This window comes from Spodoptera frugiperda, chromosome 12 (assembly GCF_023101765.2).
Source record: "Spodoptera frugiperda isolate SF20-4 chromosome 12, AGI-APGP_CSIRO_Sfru_2.0, whole genome shotgun sequence".
NCBI lineage: Eukaryota > Metazoa > Arthropoda > Insecta > Lepidoptera > Noctuidae > Spodoptera > Spodoptera frugiperda.
This window is the reverse complement of record NC_064223.1, coordinates 11,416,327-11,435,579: the sequence shown is the minus strand read 5'-3', so window position 1 is coordinate 11,435,579 and position 19,253 is coordinate 11,416,327. Positions and strand designations below refer to the sequence as shown.

The following is a 19,253-nucleotide window of genomic DNA, read 5'->3' as shown; positions in this document are numbered from 1 at the left end:
TAAATTAACCAAAATCACGGTTTACTCACGTCCATTAATGGAGAAAAGTTCATAGAGTACCTCTCCCACATGAGCAGTGTACGCTGACGCGGCACCATCTGTAGTAGGCTGCGCGACGTCAGTTACTTATTCGTCACAGTAGCCAGAAACCTAATCTGAAATTTTACTCTGCCGGCATCTCACTTGGTATACCCGCAAGGTATGCAACCACAAGTTCAGGGGTTGCAGAACAATGCGTTTCCCGCAACCTCGCACCTACATATGAGACGGGACACTGGGTTGGTTTTTAGTTATTAAGAGTCTTCAGACTGCCCTTTCGTTCTCCCGAGGGTCCATGAAGATTTTCCATATTAGGATAAAAAAAGAGATAGGTTTTGTCTACTGGTGATAGTACTTTTACATTGCGACTTATTCTACAGTCGAGAAAACTTATATAGAAAATATTAAACGTGATTTCAAAACCCAAAAATATTTAAAACATTTCATAATATAAGTAACACGTGGCAGCAAAGATACAATTTTAATTCATTACAGTATTAGGTCATTGTTAAAGACTTGTGGCTTAAACAAATATTTGAATACCTACGTAAGATTGTTTATATCCAATCAGTTCGGGCGCAATTTTACTGATTACAAGGGATTAACTACTTAATTGACTATCTTATTGTTATCGCTTATAATCCAACTTCGTATTAATTAAGTCAGATTTTATGGCAGTTGTATTTGGACATTTAAAAGGTAAGTCAGTCAGTAATAAGATTTTTTTTAAGTTTCGTTTCATCTTCTGAAGTTCTCTAAGTGGGTTATCTTAAAAATACCTTAAAGAGATTGTGCCCAGAAAGATAAGTGTTTCATTAACAAACTATGTATTTTTAAACTGTGATTTTTTGTGAACATTAACGTTTTAAGAAGAATTGCACTGACTTAAACACAGTACTTTAACCTTTCATATCAACAACCATATAAAATACATTGTGTCTCGCGTAGATCTGCGTTTCGGCACATCAAGAGTTAATAGTTACATAATCATTACGAGATTTATATATGTATCCATATGGTTTTTATTAAAAATTATACCAAACTACTTCTACTGCAGGAATAAAAATATAGATTCTGAATTTGTGGTTATAGTGATTAGGGCAGCGATGACGGGATTGTCCTTATAAAAAAAGGTTTGAAGTGTGACCGGATTTAAAGACAAAGGTGATCAATTTAACAATTTGTTTCATTCAGGTACCTACATCAAGATGAGAGCTGTGGTACTTTTTGCATTATTTCTCTGCGGTGCCAATGCCCTTCCCGAAGTCGCACCACAGATGAGTAAGTCAAGTACCCAACATATTGTTCTTATTACCCATGTCAACAATGGAATTAGAATAAGGATGTCATAAATGAAAAGTTTGCCTTCAAGATAAAGCCTAACTTGGTTATTTCATCTTTAGCAAAATAGGCTGCTGTCCGGTCTCTGTCAAATACTCGAATGTAGTCACAGAATAAGGGTGTACTGGCAATATGTATTCTATTGTCACCACATTACTTGGTTCAGTTATTTTCTTGTGCACTCGAGATAATTCTTTGGGCTGGAGCTACGGACTACCTAGTGGGTTTACCGAGGCTCCGGCACGAAAAGCAGGACTAGGAATGGGATGGTTTTTAGTCAGTAAGAGTCTCACACTACCTCTTGTCTCGCCCAAGCCAATGAATGACTTCCCCCTCAAAAAAATATAAAAAAATATTTCTTCAAAATAATGTTTAATAGAATAGAAGAAAGTACTTTGGAAATAGATATTGGAGGAAATTATAAAACTGACGTTTTATTAAAATAGTTTGTGTTTGCAGTGAGCGAGCGACAGGCGCGGATAATCACGGATCAGGTTATTGAAGACATTGAGGACATCAGCCAGGCTATAAGGGACATGGGGCTGGACCCATTACTAATAGAACATGACATTTATGACTATGAGTTGCCGGTACCCGTGTGAGTAAAGTATAATGATGCATTTACGTCTACCAAGTTACGTCTTTGCCTTTTTATGTTCATATGCCGCGCGACACGAGATGCTGACGAGCGGCGTGCAAGCGGGTGTTTGTGAGCTGTGGACGCACTATATACCCTTCAAACTGTTTTGTACATATAGACTTGACCTTGAATCAAATTGTGAAAACAGTACACCTTGTATAACCTTTCTATCTTACTTACTAGCTTACCATAGGTGAACAGGAGCTAATTACCTGATCGACCTATATTTTATTCAATAAAATACATTTTTTATGGGTAAGCAATCGCCACCCCCACTTGTAACAGCAGTGACGTTACGAATGCGTTGCCGGCCTTTTGGGGCTTAGAAATTTAATGGTTGTTAGGGAATCGGGGATTGGGACAAGACATAATTTTAATGTTCTGCAATAATAGTGACAGCACTATGATTAGTGTCCACGATTTTATTCTTTTATATTTTATTATGTATGGATAAAAGGTTATTGTTTAATTCTATGTTACAGGATCTTCAATGCGGCTGCCGAGCTCGTAGACATCAGGAGTTTTGGTCTCAGCGACATTGTGATTGAGGATATGAGCATAAACATATTGCAATCTAGGCTCGATTTCCGTGTAGTTCTACCTCACATTCATTTCTCTGCTAGTAAGTAACCTAACCTAACGTTTACCTAACGTTCTCACAGAATCCAAATATTGTTCTCACACATCAATAATTTTCTGTAATTACTCATTTTAATGTTAATTTTCACTCTAACACTTTCTAAGACTAAATTACCTAAAAATCACGGTTTACTCACGTACGCTGCTCATGATGAAGAGTCCCTCTTTGACTTAAAATAAGGTAGAGCTTACGTACGCTGCTCATGATGAAGAGTCGTGAGTAAACCGTGATTTTTAATTAATTTAGTGTATCTCACGATAGTTATTATACCAAATGATACATTTTCAGAGAAAGCAAAAGGTGAAGTTACGTTGTTTGGTGAAACATTGACTGCAGAACTTGACGGCACGTAAGTTTAATATTCTCAACAACGATATGAAACAATATTAAATATTGTAAATATTATAAATTTTATAAATATTTTTCATAATTCTGTGTTCAAAAATAACAAAAATACTTGACTTTGACTTCTTAAGGCCTAAAAGTAGCATCATAATAGTGATGATGGCATACAACAATTAAAAATCTAATTAGTCCATCAATTAGATAAAGAAAAATTATTAGAAAAAATATTATTAGAAATTACGTTTTTTACATTTCGTCTTAAAAATAAACAATATTCAGATAAAACAATTAATGTTTATTAGGGATTAGTTTCTTGCAGGCGGTTACAGTTGCGTAGAATTTAAGCACTTCACTTACTAGTACATTAAAATAAAAATAAAAAAGGCTTTATTTCTCATAATCCCTAATACATAAATCTAAATTTTAGTTATTGTGATTTAAATTGTTGTGCTAGTACATATGACCTTGTAAATATGTACACCAATACAGAATTATAACATGTAAATCCCTGTCGATTCTAATCACATTAAGGACGACTTTAATTGATTGTATTTTATGTACGTATCATAAAAATATGTGATTAAATGTTGAAGGATTAGAATTGATTGTGAGATAGCAGGATTACTTCGGATTATATTTTTACCAGTGACTCAATGTAGAAGGTATTTTATACGTTTTCTGTGAAAGACTGTTCGTGCAAACTAGTAGTAGTATTGGTTATTTTACTTACTTTACATACTAGTTTACATACTAGTATTATACTTATAGTGTTATACTATACATACGATATCCTCTCGATCCTCCTCTTCCTTGAGGATCTCAGGGCGGGAGGATTGTGAAATACTGAGTCTCACGAGTCGAGATGTAAGGCATTAAACCACAATAAGTATTGGTTATTTTACGTAGTGTTTTGAATGAAATTGTTTATCGTGTCTATTTTAATCTTGGTCTCGTGACTAACATGACAAGTCTTATTATCTTATTATTAAACAACAACTTTAAAATGTTTACCTAATCTTCAAGTTTCGCGAGATATCAATCCTTTACTACCGTACTCAGAGACATTGAATGATTATTTAAATTATTCTTTAGTAACGATTTTGTATCGAAAACAATTGCTAAGGACTGGGTAACTTACCATTAAATGACTCTGAGTGCGGCTTTTAGTTCTACTCTAAAGCGTTAGGCAGAGTTGCACGATTGCACATGCTGAATGTAATACATACTTTTCATTAGTTATGTTAATAATCCCATGCATTAGAAGGCGAGCCAATTGTCATAATAATTTACTAGGATCAATTCCATACTCTTTGCTATTACGAGTACCTACTAAACATTTTGATAATAAAAAGCTCCAATTTGTCAATCGCGTTAAAACTTTGACTGCCAATAAAAATCTGTTAAAGGCAAATCCTCCGCTAGCGCCGGTCACTTTTGCCCCCCATAGCGTTTAATGTGTTAACTTGAAACAAAACCGCCCTCTGTTAGTTGAATCTGTAAGTTTAATAGCTCTTGTGAGGAAGAGTAACGATACTTGATGATTTGTTTACTTTTCAGTGTCGATGTGCGAAATATAGACGCGGTGGGCCACGCAAACTACCTACTTGGGCTTATCTCCGGAATATCCATACCTAATGTTGATGTCGAATTGATAATCAGTCAAATTACCGTAAGTTTAATTATAAGATTAAGAGTTTAATAACTATTTGTCTTATAAATACTACAGATTGATGAGAAGTTAATACCATCTGGTGAATTGAACTTACTGAATTATTTTTACCTTTTAGTTTAACAAGTTATCTACTTTATTTACTAAGTTATAAGTTATTATATTATGTATTAGTTTACAAAAGGTAAAAATAATTCAGTAAAGATAACCCTAATTAGCATAAATAATATTTTTTATGAAATAAAATTTTTAAACGTGATTAAATTAAAGAGTTTGTAATTTTTTAACAGTCCAGACTTCAGCTGACCATCCAGGGTGATGATTACTCTGATGATATCAACGATTTCATCAACAAAACAGTGCCTGGAAAACTGGATGAATTCAGTGTAAGTATTCCATGCAGTTTAGTAAGTAAAAAGTTTTGAAGTAACATTTTTATAAGGGGCAAGCAAGGGGTCTCGGGTTCGATTCTCGTGTCGGGCAAAGCAAAGTATTGCTGGCTTTTATTTGGTTTTTCGAAAATTTCTCAGTAGTAGCACGGAGTCTGGAAATGTGCCCGGTATATGGCAATAGACTCACCACCATATTACGTGGGACTTATAAAACAATTGGTGAAAAGTAGGTGTACATTGTATAGCGGTATTACGTGCCGTAATGTGCACATCTGCCTACCCCTTCGGGGATAAAAGGCGTGACGTTTGCTTTTATTTTTATAAAGGTATATCCTATACCTAATTTGCTTATATAAGAGTAAGTTTCAAGTAAGACCTGCAGACGACCTTTCGGGTTACTGGGGCTTCTTTCAACTCGAAGCAGAACTACTCCTGCTTCTTTGACGTTCAAAAGTGCCTTCCTAGTCTATTTGAAATAAATGATTTTGACATTGACTTTGACTTTATCGTTTTAAGTAAAAGTGGAAAATCCAATGTCAAAATTGATAGATTTGAGTAGGTTGACCTGCCACTGTTTCCTATATGTACAGAAGTTTAACAAAGTATATTTTACTTGCAGGATGAAGTAAACGAGCTGGTCGCGATGATTGTATTGGACATCATCAACGAAAATTATCTTAATTAATTACTGAATACGAGTATAGAATACCAATAAATAAATGGACTGTTTTGAAAAGTATTGCGTGTTGTTTTCTTGTCAATTAATATTTAATTTTGTGTAATATATAGATACCTATGTAGCTTAATTTTATAAACACCTTTTAACCTAAGAAAGGTTTCAATATTAAGCATAATTACCGATTTAGCCTCTGAATGGGTTCAGTAGTGCCCGTGTATGTGTATGTACAATGGTGGTCACATGCGCCTGACCACTACCAAGTTAATGTTTGATTGCACCTGATGAGACCCGTTCTCTAGCACCCATGACCTTGAATTGATTAATGAAGTAGCGTGGTGGGTAGTTCTGCGTATGGCTAAATGTTTTTGCTGGGTTCAAGCAATAACATTAAGCTTTGCCCCATAATTGTGCGGTTTCGTCCGCATGGTGTAAAAAATATATAGTACTCACTGTTGAGGAAAGGTCTCTTTTCACACGAAGAAGGAATTAGCATTAAGCACCACGCTTGCTCAAGGTGAATTCAAACTTATTATTAGAAATTAAAAGTCAAGGTTAATTCTGGAGTTGTCTAATAAAGGGCATTACCTGTTGAGGTTAAGTAGTCATAGGAAAATGCAACTTTTAAAGTTCAGTAGTAAAATTACTACATATGTAGTATAAAACAAAGTTCGTTTCAGCAGAAACGAACTTTGTTTAACAGCAGGACAGACAGCAGTCTGTCCTGCTGAATAGTGATTTAAAAGGAAGGTGCATTATTATACAATGTGATAGGGGTGAAACTTCTAACCCGTTAAGGCTGAGTACTACATCTAATTTTATCGACAAAAGTCGGGGGTCGAAGGGGTCGAATCCCCTCCCCCTAAGAATTGTGGCTATTTTAATATATTATTTTACTTTTTTAATATCAGAGGTTGTATGCGTCGTAGAAACAAAAAAAAAAAACGACAAACGGTAGCTAATAACCTTGGCTAACTAATTCATTACTTTTTTCATAATGTTTGATAATGTTTTGGTGAGAAAAAAAATCATTTGTGAATTATTTTTACCGAAAAAATCACTATTTTTCAATATTTTCAATTAGGGGTTCAACCCCCCATATTATTTTTTTTGTCGATAAAATTACATGTAGTACTCAGCCTTAACGGGTTAGAAGTCTCACCCCTATCACATTGTAGTAGCAACCATTAATACAAGTGCGAAACCGGGGCGTTTCGCTAGTGCAAACAATAAAATAAATTATTTATGTATGTATGAAAGCACTATAAATGCAAATATATAGATACATATACAGAGGTTAACACATTGACTGCCAACAAAAATCAGTTGAAGGCAAATCCTCCGCTAGCGCCGGTCACTTCTGCCCCCCATGGCGTTTAATGAGTTAAACAGGCTAACAGTATACATTACAATTCTATATAACATACCACGTGAATGGCTTATAGTTTTCTTATAGTTTTCATCTTAAGTATGGGAGAGCCATGTTTCAGCACGAACGATCAGAGTGATACCACAGCCTCACAGAAAACCGACGCCGACGTGAAATAACGCTTGTGTTGTGTTTCGTTGTGTGAGTGAGGTTACCGGAGGCCCAATTATCCCCTTTCCAATCTTCCCAATCCCTGATTCCCCAACAATCCGTAAATTCCTAACCTCCAAAAAGCCGGCAACGCACTTGTAACCCTTTTGGTGTTTCGGGTGTCCATGGGCGGCGGCGATTGCTTACCTTTAGGTGATCCGTCTGCTTGTTAATCGGCTAGAAAAATCTTCACCAATTAAATAGTAATGATACGAGTAACATTTCAAATTATTTATGATATTTTGTCCTTGTTAAATAGTTCTAGTTTAAACAAATATTTGGGTAAGCACGTCAGATAAAATATAAGCAATCAGGTCGGGCGCAATTCTCTGATTACATAGGATTAACTACTTAATTGCCTATCTTATTGTTATCGCTTATAATCCAACTTCGTATTAATTAAGTCAGATTTCATGGCAGTTGTATTTGGACATTTAAAAGGTAAGTTAGTAATCCTTTAAGAATTTATATAATTATTTAAGTTTTATACTTTAAAAGTATTTTTTTAAAGATTTTTAGTGTGTGTCGTGTCAAAAAGTTTTATTTATTATTATGTTATCGGCTTACTCACGTACTTGTTTGACGAAGAACTCGACTAGTTTAAGCCATGCTAGAGGCTCATATTCTAGGCTACGATAGAGTAGCAGCGCGACATTGCCGCGTCGTGTGTCTCGGAATGCGCTTAGCATGGCTTGAAAGTAGTCGAGTTTCTCGTCAAACAGTTACGTGATTAAGCCGATAACATAATAATTATAATATGTCTCACTAAAGTTATAATGAAAAGATTTGTGTTCCATGAGGCTAGTGGAAAGTTGGATGAGGCTTTTACTATAATCATTTGATTAATGATTTCATTGCGGGATCCAAATATTTTCTCTTTGAATGTTCTTTATGGAGAAATTAGATGTGCAGTTGTAGTGATTGTGACAGTTATCACGGGAAAGTTTTATAGAATATTTTGCCAATGACTTAATATAGTATAATATTTTATTCCATTCAGGTACAGACATCAAGATGAGAGTTGTAGCACTTCTTGCACTAGTCCTCTTGGGGGTCAATGCCCTTCCCGAAGTCGACCCTCAGATAAGTAAGTTGACTTTCTGATATAGGTCTTTATTACACATTTGCTCAATTATTATGTTATCGGCTTACCCACTTAAGTTTAAAGCCATGCTAGAGACCCATATTCATGTGTAGCATTCCGCGACACATGACGCGGCGATTATCACACTACTGCTTGCTGTGATTAAGCCGATAACATAATCTAAATATATAAAACTCAAAGGTGACTGACTGACTGACTGACATAGTGATCTATCAACGCACAGCTGAAACCACTGGACAGATCGGTCTGAAATAATTAATAATAAAACACATTTTCTTTTTAATTTTAACTTCATTTACACTTTTTCTGCCAGTAAATAATGAAAAGATTGTCTTCTATGTAAAGTTTAACTTCCGTCCGTGACCGCCAATACCGGACTATGGGCAGGGTGCCCAACAGCCTCAACTTAAGAGATCGTAGTTTTAAATGTTCTGATTTCTATATATTTAGGCCCTTAGTCGGCTCTTGTAACACCTTGTGCAGGTATAATAGGGGTAGTAACAGCATATAATCTAGTTAATTGTAAGTAACAAGATTTTTTTAAGGAGTAAGTCGGTAAACATGCAGGCGGATCACCTGATGGTAGGCAATCGCCGCCGCCCATGGCACTTGATACACCAGAGGTGTTCAAAGCGCGTTACCGGCCTTTTGGGGGTTAGGAATTTAAGGGTTGCTGAGAATCGGGGATTGAGAAGATTGGAAACAAAGAGACACAACGTAAGCGTTGTTTCACGTCGGTTTTCTGTGAGGCCGTGGTTTCACTCCGGTCGAGCTGGCCCATTCGTACCGAAGCGTGGCTGGCAAGCTCTCCCACAGATAATAAATGAATTTTAAACGTTATTATGAAACTGCTTTTACTAACTAAATAGTTGTTTTTACAGCGAGTGAACGGCAGGCGCGTTTTATTGAGGATCAGATCATTGAGGAAATTGAGAACATCGCCCAGTCTATAAGAGACATGGGCTTAGATCCATTGTCGATTGAGCACGACACTTTCGAATATGCGCTGCCTGTACCTGCGTAAGTAGCACATTTTTTTTTACGTTTGATAGGTCGACGTTTGGCCGCTATCTCGCCTGATGCTAAGTGATGATGCGGCCTACGATGGAGCACGTCTACCCATAACCAACTTATTCACTCGGGCTTTGAAGACACCCAGGTTATACCCATCAGGAAACACAGACTCCGGCAAAGAATTCCACTCATTAGCAGTTCGCAAAAGGAAGCTTGAAGCGAAGCGGTGGTGGGATATCTACCATGAAGCGGTGGCGCTTTGCCGATTGTCTTGTGGTTCGATGATGCAACTGCATTTATGCATTATTTTATGCTTCATAGGTCAGTATTTGGCCACTAACCAGGCGAGTTAGTAGAGTGGTAAGCGCCGACATGGCTAACAATGGATGACGTCGACCTCAAAGCAACCTATTCACCCGTGCTTTCAAAACACCAAAGTTGTACCTTTCTGGAAGAGAATAATATTTAAAAATATAAAAATAGGAGCCGACCAGTAGCGGGAGCATGGTCCAAGCTGCCAGTGGTTAGGGCTCCAGAGACAGAAACCTCCTCACGATACGTGCCTTTTCGAGGAGCACTGCCTTCTGCATCGGGCCCTTGATCCATCCGCCCAACCCTAGCCTCCTAAGGTGGTTTTCGAGGCTGTTGGGTATTACACATGATCAAATTATTTTATTTGTTTGTTTTAGACTCTTCAACGCGGCCGCTGAGGTGGAAGATGTAAGGAGCTTTGGTCTCAGTAACATTGTGGTTGAGCACATGGACCTTCTTATTCTTGCCGTTTATAACAGACTCGATTTCCATATAGCTTTGCCACATATACATTTCTTTGCTCGTAAGTTCTGATGTTCATCTATTGACTAAGCTGTATCTACTGATGTTAATGTTTACTTTCAATATCTACTTTGCCAAAGATGATGATTGATACATGAAAATAATTTTGCAATGGAATTTTTCTGCTTTTATTAATGTAAAACAACGTTGCATTTTCAGGTAAGGTGAAAGGTCTAGTTGATACGTTTGGTGAAAAGTTGATTGTTGAGGGAGACGGCAGGTAAGATCGATTATTATCATCACAAAAATAACAAGAAAATATACAATCTTAGAAATTATAGCCATACGCGACTTAAATATTAATATGAATATTAATTGTTTAACTTTTGTATATTTTTCCTTCTTCTATTTTTAATTTTTTAAGGTATTGAATAGTGTCATTGCTTTGTACCGTTCTGTTCAAATAAAAAAATAAAGAAATAAGGTGCCGGGAATTTTATAAATACATACATAATATTATATTATGACATGCAATTAAATCCTTGCTGTGGATCCTTATCGTGTTATGGAGACATTTAATTGATTGTACGTATCATTAAAATGATGAAGGATTGGTAAGATTACAAGATAAACACACAAATACCAATAAGTACTACGTAATACGTACGGATTATAGTTTGATAGCGAAGTGCGATTGTATGTCAAATAACATATAGTTGAACTTGGTATGAGCGCTTAAATTTTTAATGGATAGAGCAGCGTCCATAAACACTTGCAACACCAGAAGAGTCACAAGTTGCTTGTCTTATGAGAATTCCCAGAGTTGCGGACAACTTAACGGTTTACCGGGGCTTGGGTGAAGGCAGAAGTAGGAACGGGGTGGTTTTTAGTCTGCCGCTCCCTCTCGCCTCGCCCAAGGTGGGAGAAGACATTGCATTATTTACCCCCTCAAAAACCTTACAAAACTCCTCTGTGTACAGACGCAGTACTGTTTAATTATTATGTTTTTCGGGTTACTCATGTAACTATTTGACGAGGCTCAATATTTAACTATAGGTATATTCGTAATAATGTTCTCACAAACTTTCTGATTTATTAATGATATTTTATTGTGTTTTTTTTTTAGTGTGGATATAAGAAATGTAGACATTGTTGGTAGAGCATACATCAATCTTGGCATTTCCAGCGGCATCACTGTATCTGGCATAGACATGGATTTTAAAGTCGGACGAACTAGCGTAAGTATTCTTAAATTATTATTACATACTAGCGACCCGCCCCAGCTTCGCATGGGTGCAATGGTGATATATAATGCCTGTATTATTCATATAAACCTCCCTCTTGAATCAATCTACCTATTATTAAACCGCATCAAAATCCCTTGCGTAATTTTAAAGATTTAAGCATACAGACAAACAGACAAAAATAGCGTCTTTGTTTTATACTATGTAGTGATTATGAGAATGATAATTGTCATAACTACAAGGTACATTTTTTGAAATTGAAAAGTTTGTTCCAATTCGAATATACTTCTGTTTCGTGTGGATTATAAAAGAGGATTTCACATTTTTTTTTGGTTTGCGATACCGACAACCTGACTTATAATTGTTATCGCTGATTACCTAAGAGTCAACGTAAACCATTAATTTCAATGATTATTTCTGCGAGTCATCACAAAATGTATACTTTTACACATCACACGTCAACAGCCTTTAAGTGGCTACTGCTGACCAAAGGCCTCTTCTCGCACAGAGAAGATTTGAGTATTAATTACCACACTGGTCAATGCGGGTTGGCGACTTCTAACTTATAATTAGAAATTATAAGCCCAGGTTTCCTCACTATCCGGAGCTGCAAATAGTGTAAAAGGTTACCGGGGCTCCGGCTCAAAACAGGAGAAGGAACGGGATGGTTTTTAGTCAGTAACAGTCTTACTCTCTCTCCCGAGGCGGGAGAAGTCATTGGATGATTTTCCCCCCTCAAAAAAAAGGTTCCTCAGGATGTTTTCCTTTACCGTTTGTTAGAGTCTATAATAGATGGTAATAAATGTGACTTTGACTTTGTTTTTTGCAGTCCAATATTCGGTTAGCCATCAACGGACAGAATTTCTCTGAAGAAGCAAACCGAATATTCAACACAAAAATTCCTAACGTTCTGGATGAGTTCAGTGTAAGTATTTCTAGCAGTATACTAAGTTACGAGATTTGAGGTAACATTACAGTTTATATTGATTATAAGAAGAAGAAGATTAAAGAAGAACAGTCTGCGCTGGACTATGAGACTCTTCTACATAAATTGTTTCGCCTATGTCGCTTGGCACGGATTGAAGATCATAGTTTATATTTCAAAATTGTTTGCTCTTCACGCACTAGAGTCTTTATATTCATAGTTTTTCAGTCAATAAAATTAATACAAAGATACACCACGTTTTAAAAACGTGGTGTGCATAGGCCCTAAAATGTACACAATTGAGATTGGAAAATAGAGGGGGGCGTAGTGCGCTCCCCGTAACTGTCAATCCAGTTATGACACCACCTCTTTGTATTTGCTTCATGGTCTGATTTTATGTATACCATGGTCTTCATGGTATCATTATACATAAAAAGTTTAATAAATTATATGTTTCTTCTTCCAGGATGAAATCAACGAGCTTCTCGAAATTATCCTTATAGACATCATCAATGAAAACCTTTAATCGACGTGAATACGAGCAAATAATATTTATAAATAAATTGACTGTTTTGAATAGTATTGCATGTTGTTTTCTTGTTAATTATTCTTTTAACTTGTATATCTTGTCAAAAGTGACTGCCTCGTTGGTCGAGTGGTCGCAAGTGCGACTGCCGAACAAGGGGTCTCGGGTTCGATTCCCGGGTCGGGCAAAGTATTACTGGGCTTTTTTCGGATTTTCGAAAAATTTCTCAGTGGTAGCACGGAGTCTGGAATTGTGTCCAGGATATGGCAATAGGCTCACCCCCTATTACATGGGACTTCACAAAATGGTGAAAAGTGGGTGTACATTGTATAGCGGCATTACGTGCCGTAATGTGCACCTCTGCCTACCCCTTCGGGGACAAAAGGCGTGACGTTGTGTGTGTGTGTGTATCTTGTCAAAAGTGTGTTTTCGAAACGGTTTAGTTTCAAGGAGATAGTAATAACTTGGTTTGACCTATTTCTATAAATAACAACAACCTCTTAATATATCCATTATCTTGTATTTGCCACTCCATTGTCCATCTGTTTGAGATTACTTTACTATTGATAAGATTAATCCAAGGATTATTTATTATTAGACTAAAAGGTGTACGAAATTAAATCTCTACATTATATCAATTAAGCCTAAGCTATTAATGTTTTTTTGAAAACGAAAACCTACATCTTTTTATTAGAGTTATTAAGCAAGGTATATCAGTGTTAATACATTTTTATGGATAATTCTGATCTATAGGTTACTGTATTGAGGGTTCGATTCCCACACATCCATAGACCAATTATGTAATCTTGGGCATTTGTGTTGGACACGTTGTTATTGAAACAGTAAGTCCCCTCTTTGACGAACAGCTTGATAGGCGTTACGGCGCCTTAGCCTACTGCAGCAGGTGCTTACTTGACATGGGAGATTCGAGCTCTTCCAATACCACGGCCTCACAGAAAATCGATGTGAAACAACGCTTGCGTTCTGTGAGTGACGTTACCGGAGGCCCAATTACCCTTCCCTATCTCCGATTCACCAACAACCCTTAAATTCCTAACCCCCAAAAGGCCAGCAACCCGCTTATAGCCCCTCTGGTGTTTCAAGCATCCATGGGCGGCGGCGATTGCTCACCATCAGGTGATATGTCTGCTCGTTTACCAGCGTGCTCCATATTTTTTTTTTATGAGAATAAATGTCTTTCATTCTTTCTTTACCAAAGTAAAACAACACACTTCTCTTTTGTTTATTGAATTAACACTTATACGTAATTGGTGTGAACACTAAGAGTGATTTATCGACATTTTTAATTATTTATCCTTATCGTTTAAGCAAATAGTTGATTAAGTATTTATCTGTGAACACGGTTTTGTCATCAGCAGTGTAACGAGCAGTTCGTGAAAGACAGGTATGTACAATCTGATATTATTGATATTAAGTACTTAATAAAGTAATTAGTTGAGTTAATTTGCTACCAAGCAGGATAATTTGGCATAGTATCTGTATAATTAGTTTTTCTGTGTAAATGTATTTTACTTTTTGCAATAAATAGTTTTTGTAAGTAGCTTCAACGTGTGACATAGTGTAAAATTATTCTATAGAAGCATAAAAGACTGCATGGTTGGCGGTTGGGCATCTGGCTACCGTGCACTGTATAGCGGGTTCGACTCTTTGTGTAGTTCACAAAATGTTGTTTCGGGTGTCATGTGCAGGTGAACTTGTATGTTTGTAAACGCACCTGCGACACAGAATAAAATCCTAGTGTGGGGCAACGTTAAAAAGAAACTGTAGCTTAGGTACGTGTTATTCCAGATAGTTATCTATTTGCTCCTACACAAGATGTGTTGCAGGTTAGATTCCTGTATGGAAAATATCTTGGAATAATCTGTTGATTTATCTGATTGCACCGAAGACAGCAGAAATTCCTAGCTACTAGTACGTTAAAAAAAACCAGATGATATGTAAAATTCGTTTAAAATTAGGGTGAATTTTTAATGTTTTCAGGTCCAAAAATGCAGTCCCGTGTAATATTATTGTCAGTCCTTAGTCTGGGCTTAGTAGCAGCCACGCCAGTGGATGTCTCAAACTTCAACCAAATTCAGCCCAATCAAGGTAAGAAGATTACACTATTCTGTCTTTCTTAAATTATAGTTTATGAGCGAGGTTACTGGAGGCCCAATTATACTCTTCCCAATCTTCACAATTCCCGATTCCCCAACAACCCTTAAAGCCCTAACTCCCAAACAGCCGGCAACGCACTTGGAACGCCTTTGGTGTTTTGAGTGTCCATGGGCAGTGGCGATTGGTGATACCGGTAAACGACCAGATCGATCACTATCAGGTGATCAGGTGATAAAAACAAAATTTCAGCTTTAATGTTTTGGTATAAAATTGAAAATCCAATGAATACGATACTTAATGTTACACATCTATGTGCTCCTATGCTTAACCCTATAACAAAATAAAGGTTATCTTGCTATATTATTATAGTTGCGGCTCCCCGTAACCCATTGATAGAACATGCCATCCTGGAAGCATTGGAAGGTTTAAGGAAAGATATGGTGACAGGCTCTAATGATATACCAGTACTTGATCCTTTGGAGGTGGAGCATGTACATCTGAATGAAGAACTACTTTCTTTACCTGGGTAAGTGTAACACAAAAATGTATAGCATAAGAACACAACATTTACATTTTGAGTTCCCTGTAAAAAGGAGCAGGCATAAATAAATCGGGCATTATTACTGTCTCGACTGCTACGATTATCGAAAACGTCTTCAGTCAGTTTCATATACATAAATACCTACCTACCTAGATAAAATCAAGTCTTTTGCCCCACAGGTATATGCAGAAGTCTACAAAACACAATTTACTATTCTTAAATATTTATATACTACTAACTGCCTCGCTGGTTGAGTGGTCGCTAGTGCTAGGGTTCGATTCCCGGGTGGGGCAAAGTACTGCTGAGTTTTTTTCGGCCTTTCGAAAATTTCTCTTTGAAAGTATATGGCAAAAGGCTCACCCCCTATTACATGAGACTTATAACATAAATAATGAAAAGTGGGTGTACATTGTACAGTGGCATTACGTGCCGCAATGTGCACCTCTGCCTTCCCCTTCGGGGATAAAACAATATTTCTGTAGTTTCCATTACCTTCATACATTTGGTTGTCAATACATATCTTATCATTATACATTTTGTTTCAGTTCCCACGTGACCGTAAAAGACTTGAAGGTGAACAAACTGAGTACATTCGTGGTGGACACATTGTCTGTCAACGTTGAGACACTGCTGCCTTTACGGTACCGCATTACCTTCGACATAAGGGTCCCTGAATTACCTGCTGAGGCTAGTTAGTATTGTTTTAAATAAGCTAGGTAAAGTTTTAGATGGGTTACCTAAACAAGTAAAGTGAACGAACAGTCTTGTCTCCTGGTAGTAAGTAATTTCACCCGTAGACACTTTCAATACCACCCGTGCTATTGTGAATATTTTTTCCGATTTATAATGCTCTCTAAGATTATTTAGACCCCACTGACAAACGGTGAAAGAAAACATTGATATTCAGGATAGAAAACATTGGAATGAATTAGAAATTATAAGTCCAGGTTTCCTCGATTGAAATCGCCAATCCGCACTGAGCAAGTGTGGTTATTAATGCTTAAACCTTTTCCGTGGGAGAAGAGTCTTTTGGTCAGTAGTGGCTACGTAAAGGATGTTGATTTTGATTCTTTATGAAAAAAAATATTGATTTTATTGATCTGCAACTAATTTAGTAAATGTCATTCTTGATTTTCTTACAAATTAATAAATATTCATTGTTTGCAGAGAACTACGATCTCATGCTCATTGCACAGGGTCTAAACATTTTTGGAAACGGCGATGCTAAGTGAGTATTCATTTAATCTAAATCCACAGGAAAAATATATAGCACTATAAATTAATCGAATAAAAGAATCATTTGAATGATCGAATAATATAAGAATACAATTAAGTTAAGTTATTAATGCGTAGTAAAACTATTGTTTTGCCGCTGTTTTGACGAGTTTGGCTACTATCTCGCCCAGTGGTAAGTGATGATGCGACCTACGATGTATTAAAGTGCTTTTCCACCAGAGATGTGCTATCAATAGAAGATGTTATAGCTACGCTGTATGTAGCTGTGCGAGGCAAATGCGCCGCTCGACTATGCTATGTATCGATCGTAGCAAGCCATCTATAGCAAGCATCTTGCCATATAAAAAACATAGCCCAGTTCAATCAGTTTCCACCAGTGCTAAGCTATGAGTACCAAGGAATATGATTGGTGAAAGCCAATCGGATCCACAGCACCGTAATGCAATATTGAATTTGACGTATGCAATTTTTTTTTTACACCTCTACCTAATAGTATATATGATTTTATTCCAGAGTGAAACTGATTGAGCCGAAAGTGTACGGTCACCTCGTGCTGAGCCCGAGGGTCACGATCGTCTCCGGCTTGTTCTACAGCATCACAACCAGTAATGTCAATTTTGCATTGAAAGGATTTGAAGTAAGCGTTTAATGTGTTAATGTTATTTGTAAGTAAAAAATAAGACTCCAGATTAATATAAGGAATCTTAAAAAGTGCTGATCTTTGCCATATACGTTGGAAAGTGTAAACCCGTGGTATGTTGGAGACATACCTATAATTCTGTCGTTGCAACGTCACGGCTTTTGTCCCCGAAGGCGTAGGCAGAGGTGCACATTACGGCACGTAATGCCGCTATCCAATGTACACCCACTTTTCGCCACTTGTGCAATAAGTCCCATGTAATAGGGGGTGAACCTATTGCCATATACTGCGCAAAATTCCAGACTCCGTGCTACTACTGAGAGATTTTCAAAAAACCGAAAAAAAAACAGTAATTTTTTCCTGACCCGGGAATCGAATCCGAGATCCCTCGTCCGACAGACGACCACTCGACCAACAACGCAGACAATTTTTTCATTCTTTCCTTTTAATCTTCATCTAATGCAACATTACGCCTTTTATCTTCGAAGGGTAGGCAGAGATTAATACAGCTTCTTCATCTAACACCTTATGAAATAATCAACAAAGTGATCATTAAATGTTTAATGTGATCATCATTGCTTACAGTCCGAGATCAACGGGTTGATGAATGATCCCGAAATGTCAGCATTCATCAATCAATTCTTGGGTCATTTCGTGCCAGATGCCGTGGTTGTGTACAAAGTAAGTATCTCTACATGTTTTTATGGTATAAGCCGGTAAACGAGCCTACGTATCTCGTAATGGTAAGCAATAACTGCCGCCCATGGACACCCGAAACACAAGAGGCTAGAGCGTTGCCGGCCTTTTGGGGGATTTGGAATATAAAGGCTGTTGTGGAATCGAGGATTGGGAAGATTAGGAAGGGGGTAACAGTAATGAAAACTTTCTCTTTTACTAGAACACTTACCTATTTACTAAGACAGATTTAAGTATCATTGCACGAATAGTGTTCTGATATAATTTAGACCATGTTTGACACACATATAAAAAGAATTGTGATTAAAAATTTGTATTTTTTCAGGATGATATTACAAAAATCTTAAGTGAAACCGTAATGGAGATCGGAAACGAACTGCTGCAGGACTTCAACTTAGGTGGAATCCTTGGATAGAAAACTAAGCTTTGATTTACAAAAAATCACATCAAGTTGCCCTAAGAATTAGTATTTTCAACTTTACTGCAAAAGATATAAAGTTGCTAATGTATAATTATTGGAGTAACTCGATGTGGTGGCGTTAATAAATACCTTAATCTTAAAATATTCCACGCTACGTCTATATTTTATAACAATAAACAAATGCAAACACGATATTATTTTGTTTTATTATAATTTTGTTAAACTTTTAAGCAAAGCGCCATCTAGTGAAATTTATTAGCAACTCTGTGTCAGCGAAACCGAGTCAGCCTTTTCCCTTAGTATTTCAAGTTTACAATAGATGTCGGTACCGATATAAGCTAAGTTAATTTAGTTAACTTGCAAAAAGTGTTTTGTGAAAATGTTTCTAATTAGTAAAAAGTTTCAGCTTTTTCCCAAGTTCATAATGAGATAGACGTCTGATAATACTTGTACTTTAAAGTCGGAGACATAAGTTAGTCTGTAATGAAATCGTACGTTTAAAGTTATTATTTTGTTATATTGCTACCGTTTTACCGAGACTATTATTTTTTTACATCACACATGACAATCAACGACCAACTGCTGACCAAAGGTCTCTTCTCGCAAGGAGAAGGTTTGATCATTAATCACCAAGCTTGTTCTATGCAGGTTGGCGATTCTAACATTCTTCAAATTTGAAATTTTATTAGAGT

The 19,253-nt window shown here is 36.7% G+C and overlaps 3 protein-coding genes across 3 annotated transcripts; all 3 read left to right on the top strand.

Moving 5' to 3' along the window:
* The first annotated feature begins 677 nt into the window (after positions 1 to 677).
* On the top strand, positions 678 to 5,805 carry LOC118263150 (uncharacterized). The gene is made up of 8 exons (XM_035574960.2): positions 678 to 738; positions 1,234 to 1,320; positions 1,840 to 1,978; positions 2,503 to 2,642; positions 2,949 to 3,009; positions 4,563 to 4,674; positions 4,965 to 5,060; positions 5,686 to 5,805. The coding sequence occupies exons 1-8, from the start codon at positions 711 to 713 to the stop codon at positions 5,749 to 5,751; spliced, it is 729 nt and encodes a 242-aa protein (XP_035430853.1). The 5' UTR covers positions 678 to 710; the 3' UTR covers positions 5,752 to 5,805.
* Positions 5,806 to 7,686: 1,881 nt separating this feature from the next.
* On the top strand, positions 7,687 to 12,965 carry LOC118263164 (uncharacterized). Its single transcript, XM_035574974.2, has 8 exons — positions 7,687 to 7,762; positions 8,322 to 8,408; positions 9,308 to 9,446; positions 10,130 to 10,275; positions 10,434 to 10,494; positions 11,341 to 11,452; positions 12,288 to 12,383; positions 12,850 to 12,965. Exons 1-8 carry the CDS (start codon positions 7,735 to 7,737, stop codon positions 12,907 to 12,909), a joined length of 729 nt encoding a protein of 242 aa, XP_035430867.1. The 5' UTR covers positions 7,687 to 7,734; the 3' UTR covers positions 12,910 to 12,965.
* A 1,288-nt stretch (positions 12,966 to 14,253) lies between these two features.
* Positions 14,254 to 18,755, top strand: LOC118263085 (uncharacterized). The gene is made up of 8 exons (XM_035574868.2): positions 14,254 to 14,314; positions 14,911 to 15,018; positions 15,397 to 15,553; positions 16,114 to 16,259; positions 16,736 to 16,796; positions 17,318 to 17,441; positions 18,030 to 18,125; positions 18,466 to 18,755. The coding sequence occupies exons 2-8, from the start codon at positions 14,919 to 14,921 to the stop codon at positions 18,553 to 18,555; spliced, it is 774 nt and encodes a 257-aa protein (XP_035430761.2). The 5' UTR covers positions 14,254 to 14,314; positions 14,911 to 14,918; the 3' UTR covers positions 18,556 to 18,755.
* The last annotated feature ends 498 nt before the right edge of the window (positions 18,756 to 19,253 follow it).

Coding starts and splice junctions, on each gene's coding strand:
- LOC118263164 (XM_035574974.2), top strand. CDS start 7,735: ATGGCAGTTGTATTTGGACATTTAAAAG. Junction 10,495..11,340: donor ATTGTTGAGGGAGACGGCAG/GTAAGATCGATT, acceptor TTTTTTTTTTAG/TGTGGATATAAGAAATGTAG. Junction 11,453..12,287: donor TTAAAGTCGGACGAACTAGC/GTAAGTATTCTT, acceptor TGTTTTTTGCAG/TCCAATATTCGGTTAGCCAT.
- LOC118263085 (XM_035574868.2), top strand. CDS start 14,919: ATGCAGTCCCGTGTAATATTATTGTCAGTCCTTAGTCTGGGCTTAGTA. Junction 15,554..16,113: donor GAACTACTTTCTTTACCTGG/GTAAGTGTAACA, acceptor ATTTTGTTTCAG/TTCCCACGTGACCGTAAAAG. Junction 18,126..18,465: donor ATGCCGTGGTTGTGTACAAA/GTAAGTATCTCT, acceptor GTATTTTTTCAG/GATGATATTACAAAAATCTT.
- LOC118263150 (XM_035574960.2), top strand. CDS start 711: ATGGCAGTTGTATTTGGACATTTAAAAG. Junction 739..1,233: donor TGTATTTGGACATTTAAAAG/GTAAGTCAGTCA, acceptor TGTTTCATTCAG/GTACCTACATCAAGATGAGA. Junction 3,010..4,562: donor ACTGCAGAACTTGACGGCAC/GTAAGTTTAATA, acceptor TTTACTTTTCAG/TGTCGATGTGCGAAATATAG.